We start from the raw sequence: 18,251 nt of genomic DNA on the forward strand, positions 1-18,251 counted from the left end.
ATTTTCCTTGCCAAGTCCTAATTAGCAAGAGTTCTCTCTCTGGGCACCGTGATGCCCAATTCAGTCACTGAGCTGCACCTGCAAATCATTCAGGTTGTTACCCCATCACACAAAGCTTTTGGTTGACTCTTTTTACAATTAAAAATCCATTCTCTCTAAACTCAACCCCACTTCTCTTTCTTAGTCCTCTAAACCTCTCAGTACATGTCCTGTCTTCTCACTCTCCTGCTCCCCACAATGGAAGAAAAATATTGATTTCCAAAACTAATCTCAAATTCCTACTCATGCCCAGTCTTCTCTCCTCTCCTCTCCTTTTTCCTTTCTCTACCCCCTCCCTCCCTTAATCCCAAGAAATAGCCTTTATTCTCTCTATCCATTTGCCAACATTTATTACATACTTATTATTTTTCACATAATGTACTAATTTCCTAGGATGTGAAGATGAGGAACAGTCTACTGGCCCAATCCTCATGACCTCGTCCTAAGAACTACTGAGTTCTACTATATAGAAAGCCAAGGCCTTTCTTGGTTTTCATTCTTTTCTACTTCTCTACGTTGAGCCTTACTTGTGATCTCCTTTGCAAAAATGCCCTGACTGAGAGTTCAACCTCTGTGATCCTACTTCCTTCCTATTTTCTAACATATCCTTCCAAAATCAACTAGCCCTATTTCCTTCTTTCATCATTAAATGCAGCATTCCTCCACCACTGCCCTTTTCTTTCCTTTCTATACTTTCTCCTTTGTAATCTTATCTACTAGCATGGTTTTCACTGTCATCTCTATGTGGATGAATCACACATAATAGCAGCTAAATGACTGCAGCAGTTTTATAGATAAGGAACTTCCCAAGTCTCAGGGAGGTTAGGAAGTTCGCCTAAAGTCACAAAGACTAGGAAGCAGTAAAGCCATGTCCTGAGGATGATTTCAGAGCCAATGCTGGAAACCTACCCACTACAATGTATGGGACTTTCTTCAGGAGTACACCCAATTTTCAATGCTCTTCTACATATTCCAACACGAATATGGTGCTTGTATCTCAAACACATTTCATCTTCCCTCACCAAAATCAGTTTTGATTCTCACTTCTCAATTTATTAGGTGGAAATTACAATTCCCCCAGGAGTCAATCTTGTAATCTCAGTCAGCTAATGCTCACTCCTTGTTATCCCTTATTATCTTGAGAGTTCAGAATTTCAGTCTCTCACACTATGCCAACCCATCCTATGTATTTACTCCTGCCAAGGAAGGTCTTAGAGATTCTTTTTAATGTTCATTTCAACTTGGCAATCAGTGATCTTTTCATGTTTTTAAGCTCTTCTTTCTTGATTTCCCATACAAATTCTACCTTTTGTTTAGGAAACATATGTGCTTCTTTTGTTCTTTTTCTTCCTTCCATCCATCTTACTTCTACTTTTCCAGTGATGCTTTTCTTGATTCCAAAATTGTCATCACCAGATACAATGAAGTCTCACACTACTTTCCTTCCTTCTGGCAGTCATCTTTCTTCTTTATGATTGTCTATGTGTATTTCTTATTGGCCAAACCTAGCTATAAGTTTTTTGTGAAAACTGGCCATATTTCATTATTTTCATCTCCCCTACTTCCTCATCCTGTCCTGCCCCATTTGCTTTTAGCAGGAATAAAAAAAATCTGAAAAAGATTTCATTTTATCTCTGAAATCTTTGAGATAAAATGCTAACCTTGCTTTTTCATTTCATCAACAGTAGATATAGGCTATCATATTCCTCACTATTAAATGTTAAGCTCTCAATCCTCCAAAGGTAATTTTCTTCTAGATAAAGTAGGACATAAAATGTCCTGAAGACAGACCATTATTTTAGGAATAAAATTGCTGACCCAAAGTCCTAGCCAAATTCCAATCCAGGTAATTCACTTCTGTTCTCCTAATCCCTCTACTATTTCAGCTGGGTAACTGTCTCCTCTGTTCTTCAAGGAATGTGACATGCACTAAGAAACAGCTGCCATATGCCACTCTGGGATGGAAGGCCAACCTTACAACACTGGGCCCAGCAATCCCCAAGTGTCCCTTACACTCCAGAAGTGCTATAGAGCTCAATTATGGAATGCCTTAGGATCCTTAAATGAAAGGTGCTAAATAAGCATTAGTACAAGCTACAAGATTTCTCAAAGACATATTGCCCCCTTCCCCTCCTTCTCTAAGCTTATTATAGAAGATCTGAATAAATCATTTCCATGCAGGGCAGAAGAGAAATGACATTCTCAAAGCTAAGTGCTATTTCTAAAACTGGCTTTGGGTGTATACACTGTATATTTCTACTGGAAATCCTAGGGGGTTTAGGTTTATTTGGTCTGGATTATTTCAAAACATATAAACATCATATTTTAAGAGATAATTGTCTCAGTGATCCTTTAGTGATCGCTGATCATGCCCTAGTGGCATCATTTATTTTGTAGCTACAGAATTAGATACTATAGTTATCACCAGTAGGTAAGGGATACAGCCATTATGGGTAATCCAGTAACTGCTTCTTTGACAGTATAAGATGTATTTTTTTCTTTGAAACAGACTTAAATAATATTTCTTTCTCTATTCCAGATCATACAGATAACAGGGAGCAAAGGGCAAAGTTAAGCCAAAGAAGGTTTTTTTTTTCTCCAAAATTAGAGAAAAGTAGGTTCCAAACCTATTTAAAGGAGTGAAATAGTTCTCCTTGACAAATTCTTTTCTTCTTCTTCCCTAACTGTGCTAGAAGGAAAAACAAGGGCCTGATATCTAGAGACTTACATTCAGATAACAGAATAAACGTTGACTGTCAAATTCTAATTGTGGAATTAGAATGACTATGCTTTCGAATGACTATACCAAGCTTAAGTCCCCATTTTTTTTTTTATCACTACTAAGATCCCTTTAAAAATCAGGAGTGGGGAACTACATAGATAAGCCTACCTATGGAGGATAAATATCTAAATTGGAGTTCTCTTCTAAATGAATAAGTGATTTTTTTCCATATTTAAGTGATAAGAAAAAGAACTATATTACAACCCCAAGCTTGTGCTAAATTCAATATTGCATTATAGAATTACTCTTAAAGTATACTTTTCTTGAAAAGAGAGGGAGGTAACAGTTGATTATAGCATGCAAATATTACTGCTAAAAGCTGTGGGTCTCCACATGGGTATTCACAAATCATAAGATAATATGTTTTTGGGGGGGGGATTATTTATTCCTCTAAGTACTCAATAAACATCTGTGAAGGGTTCCAGGCACTATTCTAGACACAAGCATTCTAGCAATAAATAACATCAATGTCATTTTTAGACATCTTACCTTTGGTTTTGAACATTTTTTGCAACATTTATAGATCCAATATTGCAACTGCAGAGATGAGTTTTCCTGGCTTATAAATAAGATTCTCTAAGGCACATTTATAATATTGGATGATTTTTTAAAAATTTCTAATTATTTTCTTGTTGTTTCTTACTTAGCCACTCTTTTTTTTTTTGTACTTTGCCCTAAGGCTAAATAAAACAAAATGAGAGGCTGCTAAAAAGTTTGTGATTCCTCTTATCAGCTGTTCATCCCTAATGACTCAGTGCTGTAAAATCCCACGATCCACCTTGTTAGTACTTTCCAATAGAGCTTGCCACACTTAATGATTCACTGAAAGAAAAAAAATTCCATTTCATCAATTTTTTTACATTCTTTCGTGAAACTATCACAGTAAGTTGGTCACCACGTATTAGAAAGTGTTTATATCAACTTAAGCTCTTCACTAGCACTTTCCGATTTGCTCACTTCTCCTGAATATTATTTTCATAATGTCCCGTGTTTCTTTTCTATGTGAACTCAAAAATAATTATTTTCAAAATCCCGTGCAGACAACAGCTCCTCTAAGAAGTCTCCCTGACCTTTTGGCAGTCTAACAGTTATCTCCTCATACTTCAGAACCCAGTAAACACTTTCATCACCCTGACACTTACAAACTTCTATGGTAATTTAGTGAACTCCACATTTGTTCCCTCTGAAAGGAAAGACCATAATTTTACTTTATTTATTCAGTACCTAGCAGAAGGACTAAGATATGGTGAGCAAGTATTTTTTAATAAATTTAAATTGAAATTTAGAATCTAATTCCTCAAATTTCAACTTAAGTACTAAACTTTACTTAAATATCTCTGATGGAAATGTACAAAACTTGTAGGAAGCAATCTGGCAATATTTATGAAGAATTTCAATAATAAATACTCAATCCTCTTAACCATTAGTCCTCTATGAATATTTTCTAAGAATAAAAAATATGAAAAGTTTCTAAGTTAAAAGTTGTATCAATGCTAGTAGAGTGGCTCCAGTGGTAGAGCGCCTGCCTAGCAAGATTGAGGCCCTGAGTTCAAACCCCAGAGCCACAAAAAAAAAAAAAAAAAAAAAAGTATCAGAGCAAAAATTAAGGAAAAAGTATTTAGAATTTTAGCAATAAAATAACTGGTGTTCTATTCACTCAATGAAGCATAAATTCAGTTACTAAGCATTCAAAGGATTTGTACCAACAGGGAAATTTTATAATTTTAAGTAAAAAAAGTAGGACAAAAAGTTGTTCTATTTTAGTTCAGTATATTGACAAGTTAAAAAAAAAAGCAACATGACAAAATGTTAACAGTGCTTATTTGGAAAATTAAACTGTGAATATGCCTTTTCTTTCCAATTTTTCTATATTTCTCTAAGCTCTATAATTAGCATTTGTACTACATATTATTAACTTTAAATATACTTACAAAAATTAGTAATAAAGATTTTAGAGGCAGTATGGCCAAAATTTATAATTCTCAATATCTAACAAATCTTAATATATAATTAATATAAAAACATAAGATTCACTTTATGAAAATAAGAAAGGATTTATCCTACACAGTTGCAACAAAACAGTCAAGATGTTCACCTGAATAATTTTCCAAATTATTTTTGCCACTATGACTATAGACGTAAGCACCATCTAATACTATGATTGGAATGTTTTTATGAAAAGAATTACTTTCTATTACATAACATATCAAAATACATCATACGATATATATTAGAAATATATCTCTAATTTAATAATTACATTATAAACTTCCAAGTGTCTTGCAACATGTCACACAAGGAAAGTTTTCCCTCTAAGAGAAAACACAGTGCTGCTTAACAAGAATCTTCCCAAAGGGCCTTCAATACTGAAATGAGTATAGTTTCCTTTTACAAAATTTCTGAATTGACATGCAAGTAGTTGTAGCAGCTGGCCTCTAACTGCCATCACTAAAAAATCAAATAACCTCTAAGCAAAAAGCATTCATTATTTGTGTATCCAAAACTCTACAAAGGGTCTACAAATGCTTTAAAAATGAGCTTCGTAAAAAGATAAATCAAAAAGTTAAGTAGTCACTTACTTCTGTGGAATGGATCAAAAAGTTAAGAACTAATACATTTTTTAAATAATTTCATTATGACATGAGCCTGGCGTTATTGCAGTAGTGCTGACAAATATACAGACCATGAGAAGGCTACCTTCTTTAATAAGCCATTTTATAACATACAGTAAAAGGAGAGGAAAAAGCAGCAATGAGGATTTACAAGTAATTGCTTAAAAAATTACCTCACTATACAAAGCTCCAACCAACAAAGCAGAATTTGTCATTAGGGAACTTAGGGAATAATTATGATTTAGCAATTAATTTATAGAGCTGGTATTCATTTGACATGAAGCCTCAGCTCAATTTTCATTTACTTTGCCTGTCCTAGGTCTCTCTTTGAATTATATGTCTATTTCAAGAGAAAGCATCTTTTTAATTCACATTCACATTTACAAGTACTCACAATATTACAATCACTGTGCCAGGCGCAGATTCAGAGATAAGCAAAGCAATAACCACAAGATACCTAAAGGCTACAAAAAAAAAAAATAAGTGGAATAAAAGAAAAGAAACATGATAAGCTCCATAAGAAACGTGAAGTAGTTATTCAAAAGGCAAGGACTGAAAAAAAACCTCACTTTTGGCTAGAGATGGGAAAGAGGAGGAGAGGAAGTTAGGTCAGAGATGACTTCCTGAGAAGGAAGAACCTGAGGTAGTTGGACTGGGCTTTGAAATCAGGGCTTCAAGTCTGTAAAGCAGGTGCTTTACCACTTGAGCCATACCTCTGGTCCATTTTGCTCTGGTTAGTTTAGAGTTGGGTCTCAAACCATGATCCTTCTAATCTTAGCCTCCCAAGTGGCTAGGATTACAGGCATGAGACACCAGTGCCCAGCACTGAGGTGGGTTTTAAAGAGGGAGGATTTCAGCTCTACTATGTGTACCCACATTCCTTTTGGAAGGTGGAGCTGGAACTTTCTCTCTTCCTCTGAACACACTGTTTACATCACCTAGCCGTTTCTCCTTTCTCTACCAGGGTCATTTAATTTACTCAAAACACAACTTCACACATGAACTCTTTTCAGAAAAAAATACCAACCTCCCTGAACCCATACCCACACGCTCTCAGAAGGCCTGGAACATATAGCTACAATAGCCCTTACTTGCCTGACTGACTTCGGAATTGCTGTCTTTCACCTCTGCATCCCTAGAACTTATCAAGATGCCCAGCAAAGTAGCTGCTAAAGGTTAATGGTGAAGTAAAGAAACGTATGAAAATGAGCCAAATGTCAGCTGAGAAACCTGTTTAGGGAGCAGTTTAAAGAGGTGAAGCAAGAGGAAAAGGGAGTTCAAGTTGGGATGAATGGTGAAAAACGAGATAATGTGTCGAGAAAAGATAAGTTTGCTTGAAAGCTTGGGAAAACTATGGCCCCATTCACAGAAGGGAACTTTGGTTGGCACCATTAGGGACCCCCAGAGTTTGAGGCTGCATTAGTGATGGTATAGCTTAGCAGGGGCACTGCCTTCACAACTCAGAGTACTCACTTCCCCATGAATACGTCAACGTTTTACTCAAATAGCAATATGCCATACCTCAACTCTCCCCAACTTTTCTATAAGATAAATTTACTATGTTTACATTTAACAAGTTCATTTATACAAATTATTCTTGCTTTATTTCAGTATGTACACATCATTAGTGAAATTTCTTCAAAAAGACAGAAAGACAACAATTTCTTCTTATTAAAAATGTCCAAGTAATTTGCACCTTTCCTAGACCTTAAGGGAAGGGGTAAAATGATGCACTAATACACAAGAAGTAATGCATTTTATTCCAACCATTTTTACATATACAACACAAAATAAAACAAAATACAATTTATCCAGATAATGAGTGCATAAATTGTCTATTATTAAATGGTCAACTAGTATCTGCCAGTTAATTCTAAAAACCCAGGGTAAAGAGAACTAAAAGGAGGGTTAGCTCCTAAAACATTATAGTGATTAATTCCTGGACAGAGAAGGCATGGGATCAGCAAGGAGCACACAGAACAAGTAGCTTCAAAAGCAGAGGGAATGTTCTAGCTATGAGTTGCTGCAGGTTGATTCGGTGCTTGATTTACTGTTTTAAAATCAAATATATATAATTACATGTATTAAATTTTATGTAATAAAATTTTGTAATCAATCTACAAAAAGTAAAGAACCTTAGGTAGGACAATTAATTGTATGTGAATATTATATAGTAATATGTCATCTGTGTACCTGAGAACTATCTGCTATACCTATAAATACATAGGTTCTACATACTTTCAAATATATACAGAATCTGATAATTTTATCTTTTCCTTCAATTGCTAGGTTTCTTTGGTATGAATTTGACACATCTAATAGTACTGTTCAGAAGAAAATACAAAACACCAAAATTTTTCTTCTATTCTTGCCTAGTTAAACAAGCACTCTAGTGCTTTCTGAGGTTTCTCTCAGCTTTTGTTAAAGGACTGAGTTTTTCTTTGTAGTAACAAATGAGTCATTTAAAAATAATTCTAGGAACTTATTGTAAACTAAGACAGTTTTAAACTATTAATTAACTGAATTTACCACAATACTTAACTGTTCTATATTTGTTTTCCTAATATTTTCTTAACATTTTTTGCTATATTATTTTCTTTCTAGAAAACAATACAGAGGGGCTGTCTAAAACTTCAACTTGGTCTTATGTTACTATAGCAATTAAAATGCTATCTTTTCTCACATGCTGGAACTCTAAATATATTTTCTAGTAGTCATCCTCAATTCCCTCATTGCAATGGGAATGCAAAGATGTAGAAGACACAGTCCTTTTTAGGAAGGACTCAGACTCACTATAATCAGTCAAGCAGACACATGTGAATTTAGAAAGGTTAATCAGCAATCTATGGGGCAGGATAGTGGAAAGACCCAGCCTTTAGAGCCAGAGAAAACTGGTAAGGTCAGGTGTATTCTGATTCTATCAATTACTAATTTTGAGGCCTTTCACAAGAGCCTCAGTTTCCCCTTTATAAAAATGGTGATAGCATTATTGATCTGGGAGGCTACAATATGGATTAAATCAAACATACTGTCTTACAAATATATACCTGTTGTCACTTAGAAGGGACTCTCTAAATAACAGCCATTAACATTTCTATTTCTCTATGTTATTATTAATAAAGATGGCATTATTGACTTGCAGAGTAACAAAGTTCTAAGAAGTTAAAAGAAGACTGCAGTACTGGAAAAAAGTCATGTAACTAACAAAAAATCAATGATGTCATTGCCCTGTACCTGCATATAATTAATTACAAAGGGTAGTTAAGAGATTTACAAACAACAAACAAAGCTGTCCTCTCCCTTCTCTCCTTGTCAAACCTACCACCTTCCCAGTCCCAGATTAAGAGGCACGTTATGACAGATGAAGGTCTGTGATTTCACCTTCAGAAGTACTGGTCTATGGAACCATAGAAACTGTCACCTAATAAATGTTTTACGTCACTTAAAACAATTTTATCATAAGAGGCTAGGGGTGCAGCTCAGTAGTAAAACTTGTCTAGCATGCTCAATCAAGGCCCTGAGTTTACAGAGAGGTAAATCAGGTCCTCTCTGGGACCTGGTACCAGTGGGATAAGGGAGGATATAAGGAAAGGGTGTAGAGGGGTGAATATGGTAGAAATATTACGTACTCATGTATGAAAATGGAAAAATGAGACCTGCTGAAACCATTCTAAGAGTGGGGGAAGGATGGTAAAGGAGAATGACAGCAGGGGGTGAATTTAACTAAGATATATTATAAACACTTTTGTAAATGTCACAACATAACCCCAGTACAACCATAATATAATAAATTTTTTAAAGAATACCCTAAGTTTGATCCCTAGCACAGCAAAAATAATAATTTTATTCTAAAACCAACTGTATACTGATAACCACAACAAATCTGCCACATAAGTAAGATGCCATTTTTCTTATAGTCAGATATTTAAACCATTCTGAACAATTTCCCCAAATTGTTTATTTTGGATTTCTTGGTGGTGGAGCATTTACTGAGACCTACCTGTATGGTAGCTTTCCTATTTTCTTTAAATCTATACTATTAGAAAGCCTTCCTTTATCTCCCTAGGCAAAAATAATCTTTTCCTCCTTTGAAAACCCACATTACTTCATTCACGCTAGACTTGTAAGATGATTTATGTCTCCTATGATGTCCACTTGTGCTTATACAGTCTATATTTTTCCTAAATACTGTCCACTGTAATAATTCAATATTTATTAAACACTTGTATAAGGCAAATGTAATCAAGCTTATACCTATAAAGTGATGTGAACTGTAAGTTATCAATACAAAAAAAAAAAAAGTATCAACCCAGCCCTAGAGTAACTACGAGTCAGTCTGGTGTCAGCTCAAGGAGAAGACTTAAAAACAAGTTAAAATCAAATTAGCAAAAGGAGTTAAATGCCCGAAAAACACAAGTACATTATTTTTAGTGATTTGTGATTAACATTAGAAGAATTCATAAATGATCGTTTACTACTAATTTTTAATTTTTAGATTGAGTTGATTCAATATTTCAAAGGAAGTGAAAAAGTTATCAATCTAATTGCATGAACAACCCAATTTCTTGGGGGGAGTTATCTCACACAATTAGGCAGAGGTTGGTAGCAGCTATTATTATCAACATAAGGCACCTGACAACCATGTTCTTTAATAAATTTGCCTTATCTAATGATGCTGCAATACAGAAAGGATAGTTATCATTTCCTGGAAATGTAGCTGTACAATTTTATTACTTTTACCTTCTAACTAGTTTTGAATATCAATAATATTATTTACCAAATGAAGAAAATAAGTATCTAATATCAAGGCCTATGTAAGAATGTATGACTAAACATAACTTAATGGACACAAAACAGTGAGAATGGTACATGCCACTTCTGTATGTACCTGAAGAGTTAGGTGGGATCCATGGACTAAAATAAAAATGACTTACTAATTAAAAAAAAAGTTTTAGCTAAGAAACCTTCAAATATTAATTTGTCCAATTAGTTCCAAACCTCCAAATCAATAATGTATAATCAGAACAAACTGATTCACATATCTCAATTTTACTTTCAATGCAAGACAAGAAACCATGAGGTTGGGAAACATTTCTGGATGCCAAAAGAAAAAAAGTAGCAAAACTTAGATTTTGACATTCCTATTAAAACCTGAGAAAGATTACTTAGGGATATATATATATATATATATATATTACACACAACACTAATTTTTATACATGACCAAGTAGTTTTATAAAGTCCTGATTCATGTTCAACTAGTTTTACTAATTTAGAAATTAATAGAACTAATAAAATGAAAATGATTTAATTGCACTGTAAAGTTTTATAGAAATATATTAAAAACCCTTTTTAACATTAGTAATGGAGTAGAAGTAAAATATGCTTGTATTAGCATATATTTTTCAAACTCATATTGTAATTTAATGTGTTTTACCAAAACAGCAACTTGTTACAATAAGTGAAACAATTAAATTACACTTATGTAACAACAAGTGGTTTCTAAGGATCAAGAAATACACCAGAATGATTGTCAAGAAGTCATTACTATCACTGGGAGGCTTCAAAACCAAAATAAATCACATGGACTATAGGCTTCAAAACCAAAATAAATCACATGGACTATTTCTAAAGACATCTGCCATCAGAGCCATCAGGTCACTGCATTCTGAACCAGCCCTGCATGGACTTTATATAATCTAACAACAGCTTACAGTTCCAAATATGTCCAAACAAAATATCAAAGCAGAATAAATTAGCAGTTGGTAGGTACTAACCTAAGTGGGATCAGAATGACATAATTTCTAGTGATCATGGTGCAAATGAGAAAAAAAAACTGTTATTACTATTTGCCATTTACTAAGCATGCCTTCTTTACATATAAACTATCAGATGTCTGAGATGTTTCTAACCACATTTTAATTTTAAAAAGCAGCCCAATTACACGATAAGCATACTTAATCTACTCAGTAACACTAGTAATGAATGTTCTATGCATGCATGTGCTAGTGCAAAAGGAAAGCAATTCTTCAATAGACTGTAAGTTTCCCAAATACGGTATGTGTGACCAACAGCTGAGAGGAAATGCAACTGAAGCTGTCTACTGGAAATCCATTAAAATCTAGGCACAGAAAAATGCTTCAGTGACAGTAGAGCTGGATGTGCAAATTTGGGCAGGAATGTAGCCATGTTTTTGGCAATTCTCACACAGCCTTTGATTTATTGACAAATGGCACTTTCTTTTTTAGTTGGAATATCATATCTAAAGAATATTAGTTGGGTTGTAGAACCTATGGGATCTTTAAAACAAAAAGGTTTACAGATTGGATTTAAAGTGACATGAGATTACAAAAATTACAAACAAAAAGTTGCACAGAAATTGTGTGTTCCCCAAAAGTGCCCAAAGCTCCCCAAAATCAGTACCTTAGAAAAAATATGCATACTATTTTGCTCTTCATTCTACATTTGCCTTTAAATATATTTATTTTATTTAATTTTTTACTGCAAAACCTTTATTCTCTTTTGGATCAGTATATTCTCTGAAGGGAATGGTATTAAAAGAAATTTACATTTTAAAGCATGTGCTCTTAATAAATGATTTGCAGATTACTTTCAGTATTTGCATCTTCTTTGGAGTACACTAAGTACTTAACTCCTAAATAATTTAATAACCTCATTTGATTCCAGGCCCTCTGTACTGAGCCTTTCTATACTATATTTTGAATGTTATATAAAAAATGAAAACATTGGCATTTTTCCAAGAGTTCATAATTTAATATGTGTTTAAGTTAAACAAACATGTACATTACAAAGTAAAAATACTCAATAACCAGAACTAATTGTGTGATAATATATGATAAAATTGTTGAGCATTTTATAGTAAAGGACTATAGTTTTTATAGATAAATAATAATAATGGATAAAACTGACAAGACACTTTGCAATTTAAGAAGCAATTCTCACAAAATTCACTGAATCCTCATTCCCATGAGACCCCATGGGTCTATTTTCCCACCTTATAGATAAAGAATATGAGACTGGGGAAAGGCAAGTGACTGAGTCAAATTTACAAACTAAGCAATAAAGCTAAGATTCAAATTGGGTTCTCACAGCTAAATCAAAAAGCTATCACCAGATTTATAATTTTCAATATCATTCATATGAGTAATTGAATTTGATCATTATGACAACCTACTAGATAACAGTAGCTGCCAATATTCACTAAAGGCCTATTTAATGTGGCAAGTGCTATTCTATACTACACTAATCCATTCATATCAAACAAAACCCTATAAGGAAGGGTTCCATTATTACTCCATTTATAGATTGAAAAAAACAAAACAAAACTGAAGTTCAAGAGAAAAATAGGTAAGCTGCCCAAGGTCACATGACTAGCAGGTATGGTAATCAGAAGTCAAGCTCAGAGCCTTTGGTTCCAGCACCAATGATTCACCAGATACTCTTAGGAAGGTTCACATAAAGCAGGTTAAGAAACTTGCCCAAAGTCAAAGTCACAAGGAAAAAAAAAAAAAATGAGGGGAAAAACAAGAAGAATGTCTTGTAATCAACACCATAGCTGCATTCTGCGCTCCCCCCCCCCCAAATTTAGTGGAATAATTAGAATCATTAAATCCAGAAGAGGCAAGAAGGCTTTGGGAGTAGGTGGTGTTTAGAAGCACAGAGTGGGCTGGTGAGGGACACTGGCAATGGCAGTAAGAAGAAACTAAGGCTTAGCAGGCTAGGGAAGGCATCTTCTGTAGCTGGGAAAGTGGAAGGTATGTGAGCAGGGCACTTTGCCATTCTGATGTAAGGTGGATAAAGAGCAATGACTCTAATTAAGCAAGTTAGTAAAAAGCAAAGCACTAGACTGATTTCTTTTGAGAGAAAATTTAAAGCAACTGAAAGACTTGGAATAGGTGTGTTATAATGCCAAAAGAAGTGACATCCCACCAATATCAAAAGTACCAAACACACCAAAAGAAATAATATAACTGCTGAAAAAAGTCTGACTATATGTTTTCATTTTTCTTCATCTTTCTTTCCTTTTCTAAAGTGGTATTCACAGTTAGGCAACTCCTTTACATTGTTAAAACTTTCCTATTGATTGGAGACTTAGAAGGGAATGTAATTAGCATAATATGCTTCTCATTAATTTTTATACCATGATTCCATGGTGCTCCTGATTTCGGCATATACATTTCTCTCAGAATCACGTTAAATGAGGAAAATTACAATAAAATCCAATTCAAACAAGTAAATGTAAATGCCAACCTAAACATAACGTACACATTGAAAGTAATACTTGCAACAAATATGAAAAAGTAATCATGGCAGAGGACAAAGGCAATGATACAAGGACACAAGAAAGAAGCACACTTTAAAAGAGATATTAAATGAGGAAAACTAACCCTAGTGGGATTTCTACTCTCATTACTTAAAATAAACCAGGTCACTGAGATGGCCTTACACCATAGTGTTTTGTTCATTTTCATTTCACTTTTATTTCGTCCAACTATAAATTCACATGGAAATACCTTAGACACGTGCCCACAATAATTCGAATGCCCAACAGTTCAGTGTAAGTACTTTTGCATGAGTTCAACAAATAAAAAGAATACAGTGATATTCCTCCAAGTTTTTTGCTCATGTCAACAGCTATTTTATGAGTATAAATTATCTCTGGGGCTATAAACCGCATGTGTAAAACACATTACACGATCCTGTGGGAAGTCTTAAGGCAGAAAAGCAAGTGAAGGTCTCAGCTGCACATAGAAACATCAAAATCGAGCTGAACTTCCTAGAATATTGCAATCATAAATTTCCCCTTCCCAAGCCATTACTGTTAAATAATGCCTTGATGAATTAAGTTTAAGTGTAACTACAATTGAAATATATGATTCAACTGAGCTTTGACCTATTTTTCCTCTCAAAAGCAAAAGGGAATTGTGACAGTCATGAGACTTCTATTTTTCCATTCCAGAATCCCTCTAAAAGTTATTTTACACTAGAGCTAAAAGCAAAATGTACTTTGTGACATGTATTTGCTTTACAAAATAGTTATGTTACTGCTCATAAGACAGAATTTTAATCGGTTATTAAACAATTACAATTACATTTGTTCATTTATTTTAAACCATACAGAACAAGAGGCATTCAGGAAAGGAAATAAAGTCAGTATGTTATATGATACCTAAGTCTAAGATTCAGTTATCACTACATAATACATTCACTTACAAGAGAACCAACAATCATCATGCTAAGTATGAAATTAACATATATGCGGTTGGAAATACCCACCCCTAGCAGAAAGCTTTTTGGTGTTGATAATTTTGGCAGCAAACTCTTGTCCAGTTGGGATTTTCATACATCTTCTCACCACTGAGAACGCCCCCCTGGAAACCAATAATTAGCAGGTCATCAATAAAATCAAATCTAGTATTCTACTAATAACTTACAAAATTGAGAATTTTCATTAATTTTAGAGAACTGTCAAATATAAATATAGTACAGTAATAGCCAAAAAAAAGATCAATTCTTCCTGGAAACTCAGACCTTTTTTAATGCTGAGGAATAAAAGTAAAATTTATTTAACTGGGAGTACGCATCAAAGAAAAAAATGAAAGAAACTGCCAATTATGACCATTCTTGTTTGCACATGAAATATGAAAACATTTTACAATTCACACTCACCCAGCACCAAATGCTCTGAAAGAAGAAAAAAAAAAAAAACCTGCAAAGAACAGAGCTGAAGAGGAGCAGCAAAAATCTGCTGCCTATTTATTTTGGTAGGGAAAAATAATTAAAGTGGCTCCAACTAAGGAAATATGGCGATTGTTTTCATTAAAATCTAATTCTCCAGCACACTGGTATGGTTTGACAAATCCTGGTATGATGATTTCTCTCTGCCCTGTTTTGGACTGGGGGAGGGGAGAGATTCGAATTAAGCTGCCCTTCGGACATATTCTCCATGTTTTAACAGCAGATAATATAAAAGGATATAATTCCCATTACATTAAGGAATATTTACATTTCCTTTAATTTAACTGCATAAACCAACACCACACAATAAACGCACCCCTTTCATAAGTAATAGTGGAAACCAGAGCCAGAAGAATTGGGTTTGGGGTTGATGCTATAGAAATCAACGTCCTGGGCTGGGGCCCTAGAGCCCTCCGCACAGGTCTCCTTCCTAACACCTCCAAGTAGTTGTGCTGCTTGAGTGTGGGAGGTCGTTGTCTGCCAGCTAGGCCACCCAGGGAAGCGCTCTCCCTCTCCAAAGGGCTTTTCCACGGCAGGTATAAATAAGTCCTCCCGGAGAAAGTAAAGATGCCCACGTAAATCCTAGCAAGAATGATGGCGAGCGCATAATCTAGCGCAAAAAAATAATAGCGGATATAGGGCAGGGGACTGGGTTCGGTTGGATGTCCCTTTTCCTGGACAGAACAACTACTGGATGCGAAGCCGACTCTACACCAAGCCAAGTTGAACTTTCGGCATCGATAAAAATGGCACCGTCTGGGGCCGAGAGTGCTCATCTGTGCGTGGGTCACACCGCCGGCAGACGCGCGGGCTAGCCAGGAGACATCTCTCTTTACGGAAAACGTGATAAATGTGGCATTTTACATGGGTCCTGGTTTCCTCTCCAAACACACATCCGCGCGCGCGCACCCGCACGCACACTTCTTAGGATGACAGCTACAACTGCAGAGATCGTAAATTCACTAAGTCTCGGTGCAAGAGGGTGCGGGCGCGGGAGACGGTGGGCTAGGGATGATCGGAATGGGCCACTGCCAAGGTGGGGATTCCTGCTTTTCTCTGTCTCCTCCCCGCACTAACACCGCACCTTTCCCAGAGCGACAACCCCGGGGTCCTCCTTCCTCTCCTCTGGTCTCCCCAACTCCCTCGCCCCAAGCCTCAGGCCGGCGGGTAGGGGGCAACGCGACCCGCCCTCTACTGGAAAGGGACCGCGAGATGCCCGGCAAAGGCTCTTACTTTCCGAGCTCCTCGAAAAGCTGATACTCGTCGGTGAACCTGGTGCAGGTGGTGGTCGAAGCCATCCTCGGTGCGGGCTGAGCTCTGGTGGGGAGCGCGACGGACGACAGGAGAGCAGACGCGCGGCTTCCCCGGGACTGGCCCCGCGGCGCTGTCACCCAGGGCCGGCCTCACTTTGCTCGTCCGAAAGTAGCTCGTCCGCGAAGGAGTGTGCGTAGGGGCGGGGCGGAGAGGGAGATGACCAGAAAGGGTGGCGTGGGTCCCCTTGCCCACAAGCCTTCCGACTCTCCGCTACGGGCCTCGCTCTTTCCTCTGTATCTCTCTCCCGACCCCTTTGCAGCCCCTTTCCCCAAATGGAAGTACTCAAGTGGGAGCCGAGATCGGGAAAAGCAGCTGGACCCGGGGCGAGAGGCGAGCAGTTGCGAAACGATCCGCACCCCGGACAGGGTAGGAGGGGTAGAGGCGGGGAGGGGAAGGAGTCCGAGCGGGCGGAGGGCGGAGTGCGGAGGGGCCGAGGCCGCTGCGGCCGGAGCGCACAGCTCGCGCCCAGCTGCAGCTGTCAGCAGGCGCGGGCGCGGGGCGCGCCGGGGCTCGGCCGAGCGTGCGCGCCCGGGCTCGGCTCCCTCCCTCCCGCGGGCGGCGGCGGCGGCGGCGGCGGCCTCGCGCTCCCCACGGGCCGAGAGGCTTGGAGACGGCGCGGCGGGAGGCAGAGCGCTGGGCTGGGGCGAAGCTGCCTCTGCCGTCCCCAGGCCTGCGTCTCCTCCCTCGGCGCCTCCTCCCGCTGCTCCCTCCGCCTGCCAGCACCCTCCCTCGTGAAGCCCCCTCCTCGCCGGTCCCACACCTCCCTCTAGCGACTCCCGGCGCTGTCCCTGAGCGCATCGCTCTTCCTCCCTCGGTCTCACACCGACCACGCCAGTCTAAGGAGAAACCAGGTGGGAGGAGGATGTGCGGGGGTGACGCCCGGACCGCGTTTTGGGTGAATGAAGCGTGAAGTCAAGATTACCCATTTATCCCTACTGACAGTGTGCTGTCCCAACCTGGGGCTGCCCCAAGGGGAAGAAGCGGGGCTTCTCATGGGTGGCCCAGGTGGCCGCGGGGGTCATCGAAACCTCCGCTCGCCCAGCATCAGGGACTTCTCTAGGCCGGGTCCCCAGCCACAGGACTCAGCCACCGCGCCACGGCGGCGCTCAGCGTGGACCCGGCACAGCCAGATGTGGGCAGGCGACAGCTTCCACAGAAGGGTCCCCACCTCCCACGGCCTCCCATGGGGCCGACCCGAACACGATTGCTGTGGCCAGGCGCGCGCACGGGTGTTCTCCCTCCCCCCTGCCCCTTCAGCAAGGGGCGAGCGGCCCGGCCGCCACGTTTCACTTCAGATTTGACTGCCACCTCCCCCACGCTGTGATGCAGGTGGTTAGTTCACACCCCAGCAATCCCCAAAGGTCTCTGCTTGGCCATAAATACTAACACTGTGAAAGCAAAAACTCCGCGCCACCCTGCCACACCTTCCCTTCTCTACAGAGTTACTCCCCAGGAACCTCAGTAAGTTCTGATAGTAAGCGGGTTCTCGCGAGATTTCCCACTCGGGCGGGGGCGGGGTGGTAAGAGGGTTGGGCGTCGGTCACGCGACCCGGTGGGGGTTGACGTCACTTGCATCACGTGAACCTGTCCAGCTTGTTTCGCTTCGCAAAGCAAAAAAGGCGAAGGAGAGGTCGTGTGGGCTTTGCCTGCGTGCGCAAAGATGCGGCCAGATAGCGGCACACACGTGTACTCCGTGAATGGTTATCTGAAAAGGCCTGGCTCGGTGCAAGGCTAAGTCCGACTCA

At 38.4% G+C, this 18,251-nt stretch overlaps 1 protein-coding gene across 20 annotated transcripts in view; it reads right to left on the reverse strand.

The window, feature by feature from the left end:
- Camk2d (calcium/calmodulin dependent protein kinase II delta) overlaps window positions 1-16,624 on the reverse strand; it is a 294,100-nt gene extending 277,476 nt beyond the window's left edge. For all 20 annotated transcript variants that reach the window (XM_074041587.1, XM_074041583.1, XM_074041578.1 and 17 more), the window contains exons 1-2: window positions 16,426-16,624; window positions 14,731-14,825 (exon numbers count right to left, since the gene is read on the reverse strand). In XM_074041587.1, coding sequence (XP_073897688.1) covers window positions 14,731-14,825; window positions 16,426-16,490 — 160 coding nt within the window. In that variant the 5' untranslated portion in view covers window positions 16,491-16,624. The remainder of the gene's footprint in view (window positions 1-14,730; window positions 14,826-16,425) is intronic.
- Window positions 16,625-18,251: the final 1,627 nt, after the last annotated feature.

This window comes from Castor canadensis, chromosome 9 (genome assembly GCF_047511655.1).
Source record: "Castor canadensis chromosome 9, mCasCan1.hap1v2, whole genome shotgun sequence".
NCBI classification, from domain to species: Eukaryota; Metazoa; Chordata; class Mammalia; order Rodentia; family Castoridae; genus Castor; species Castor canadensis.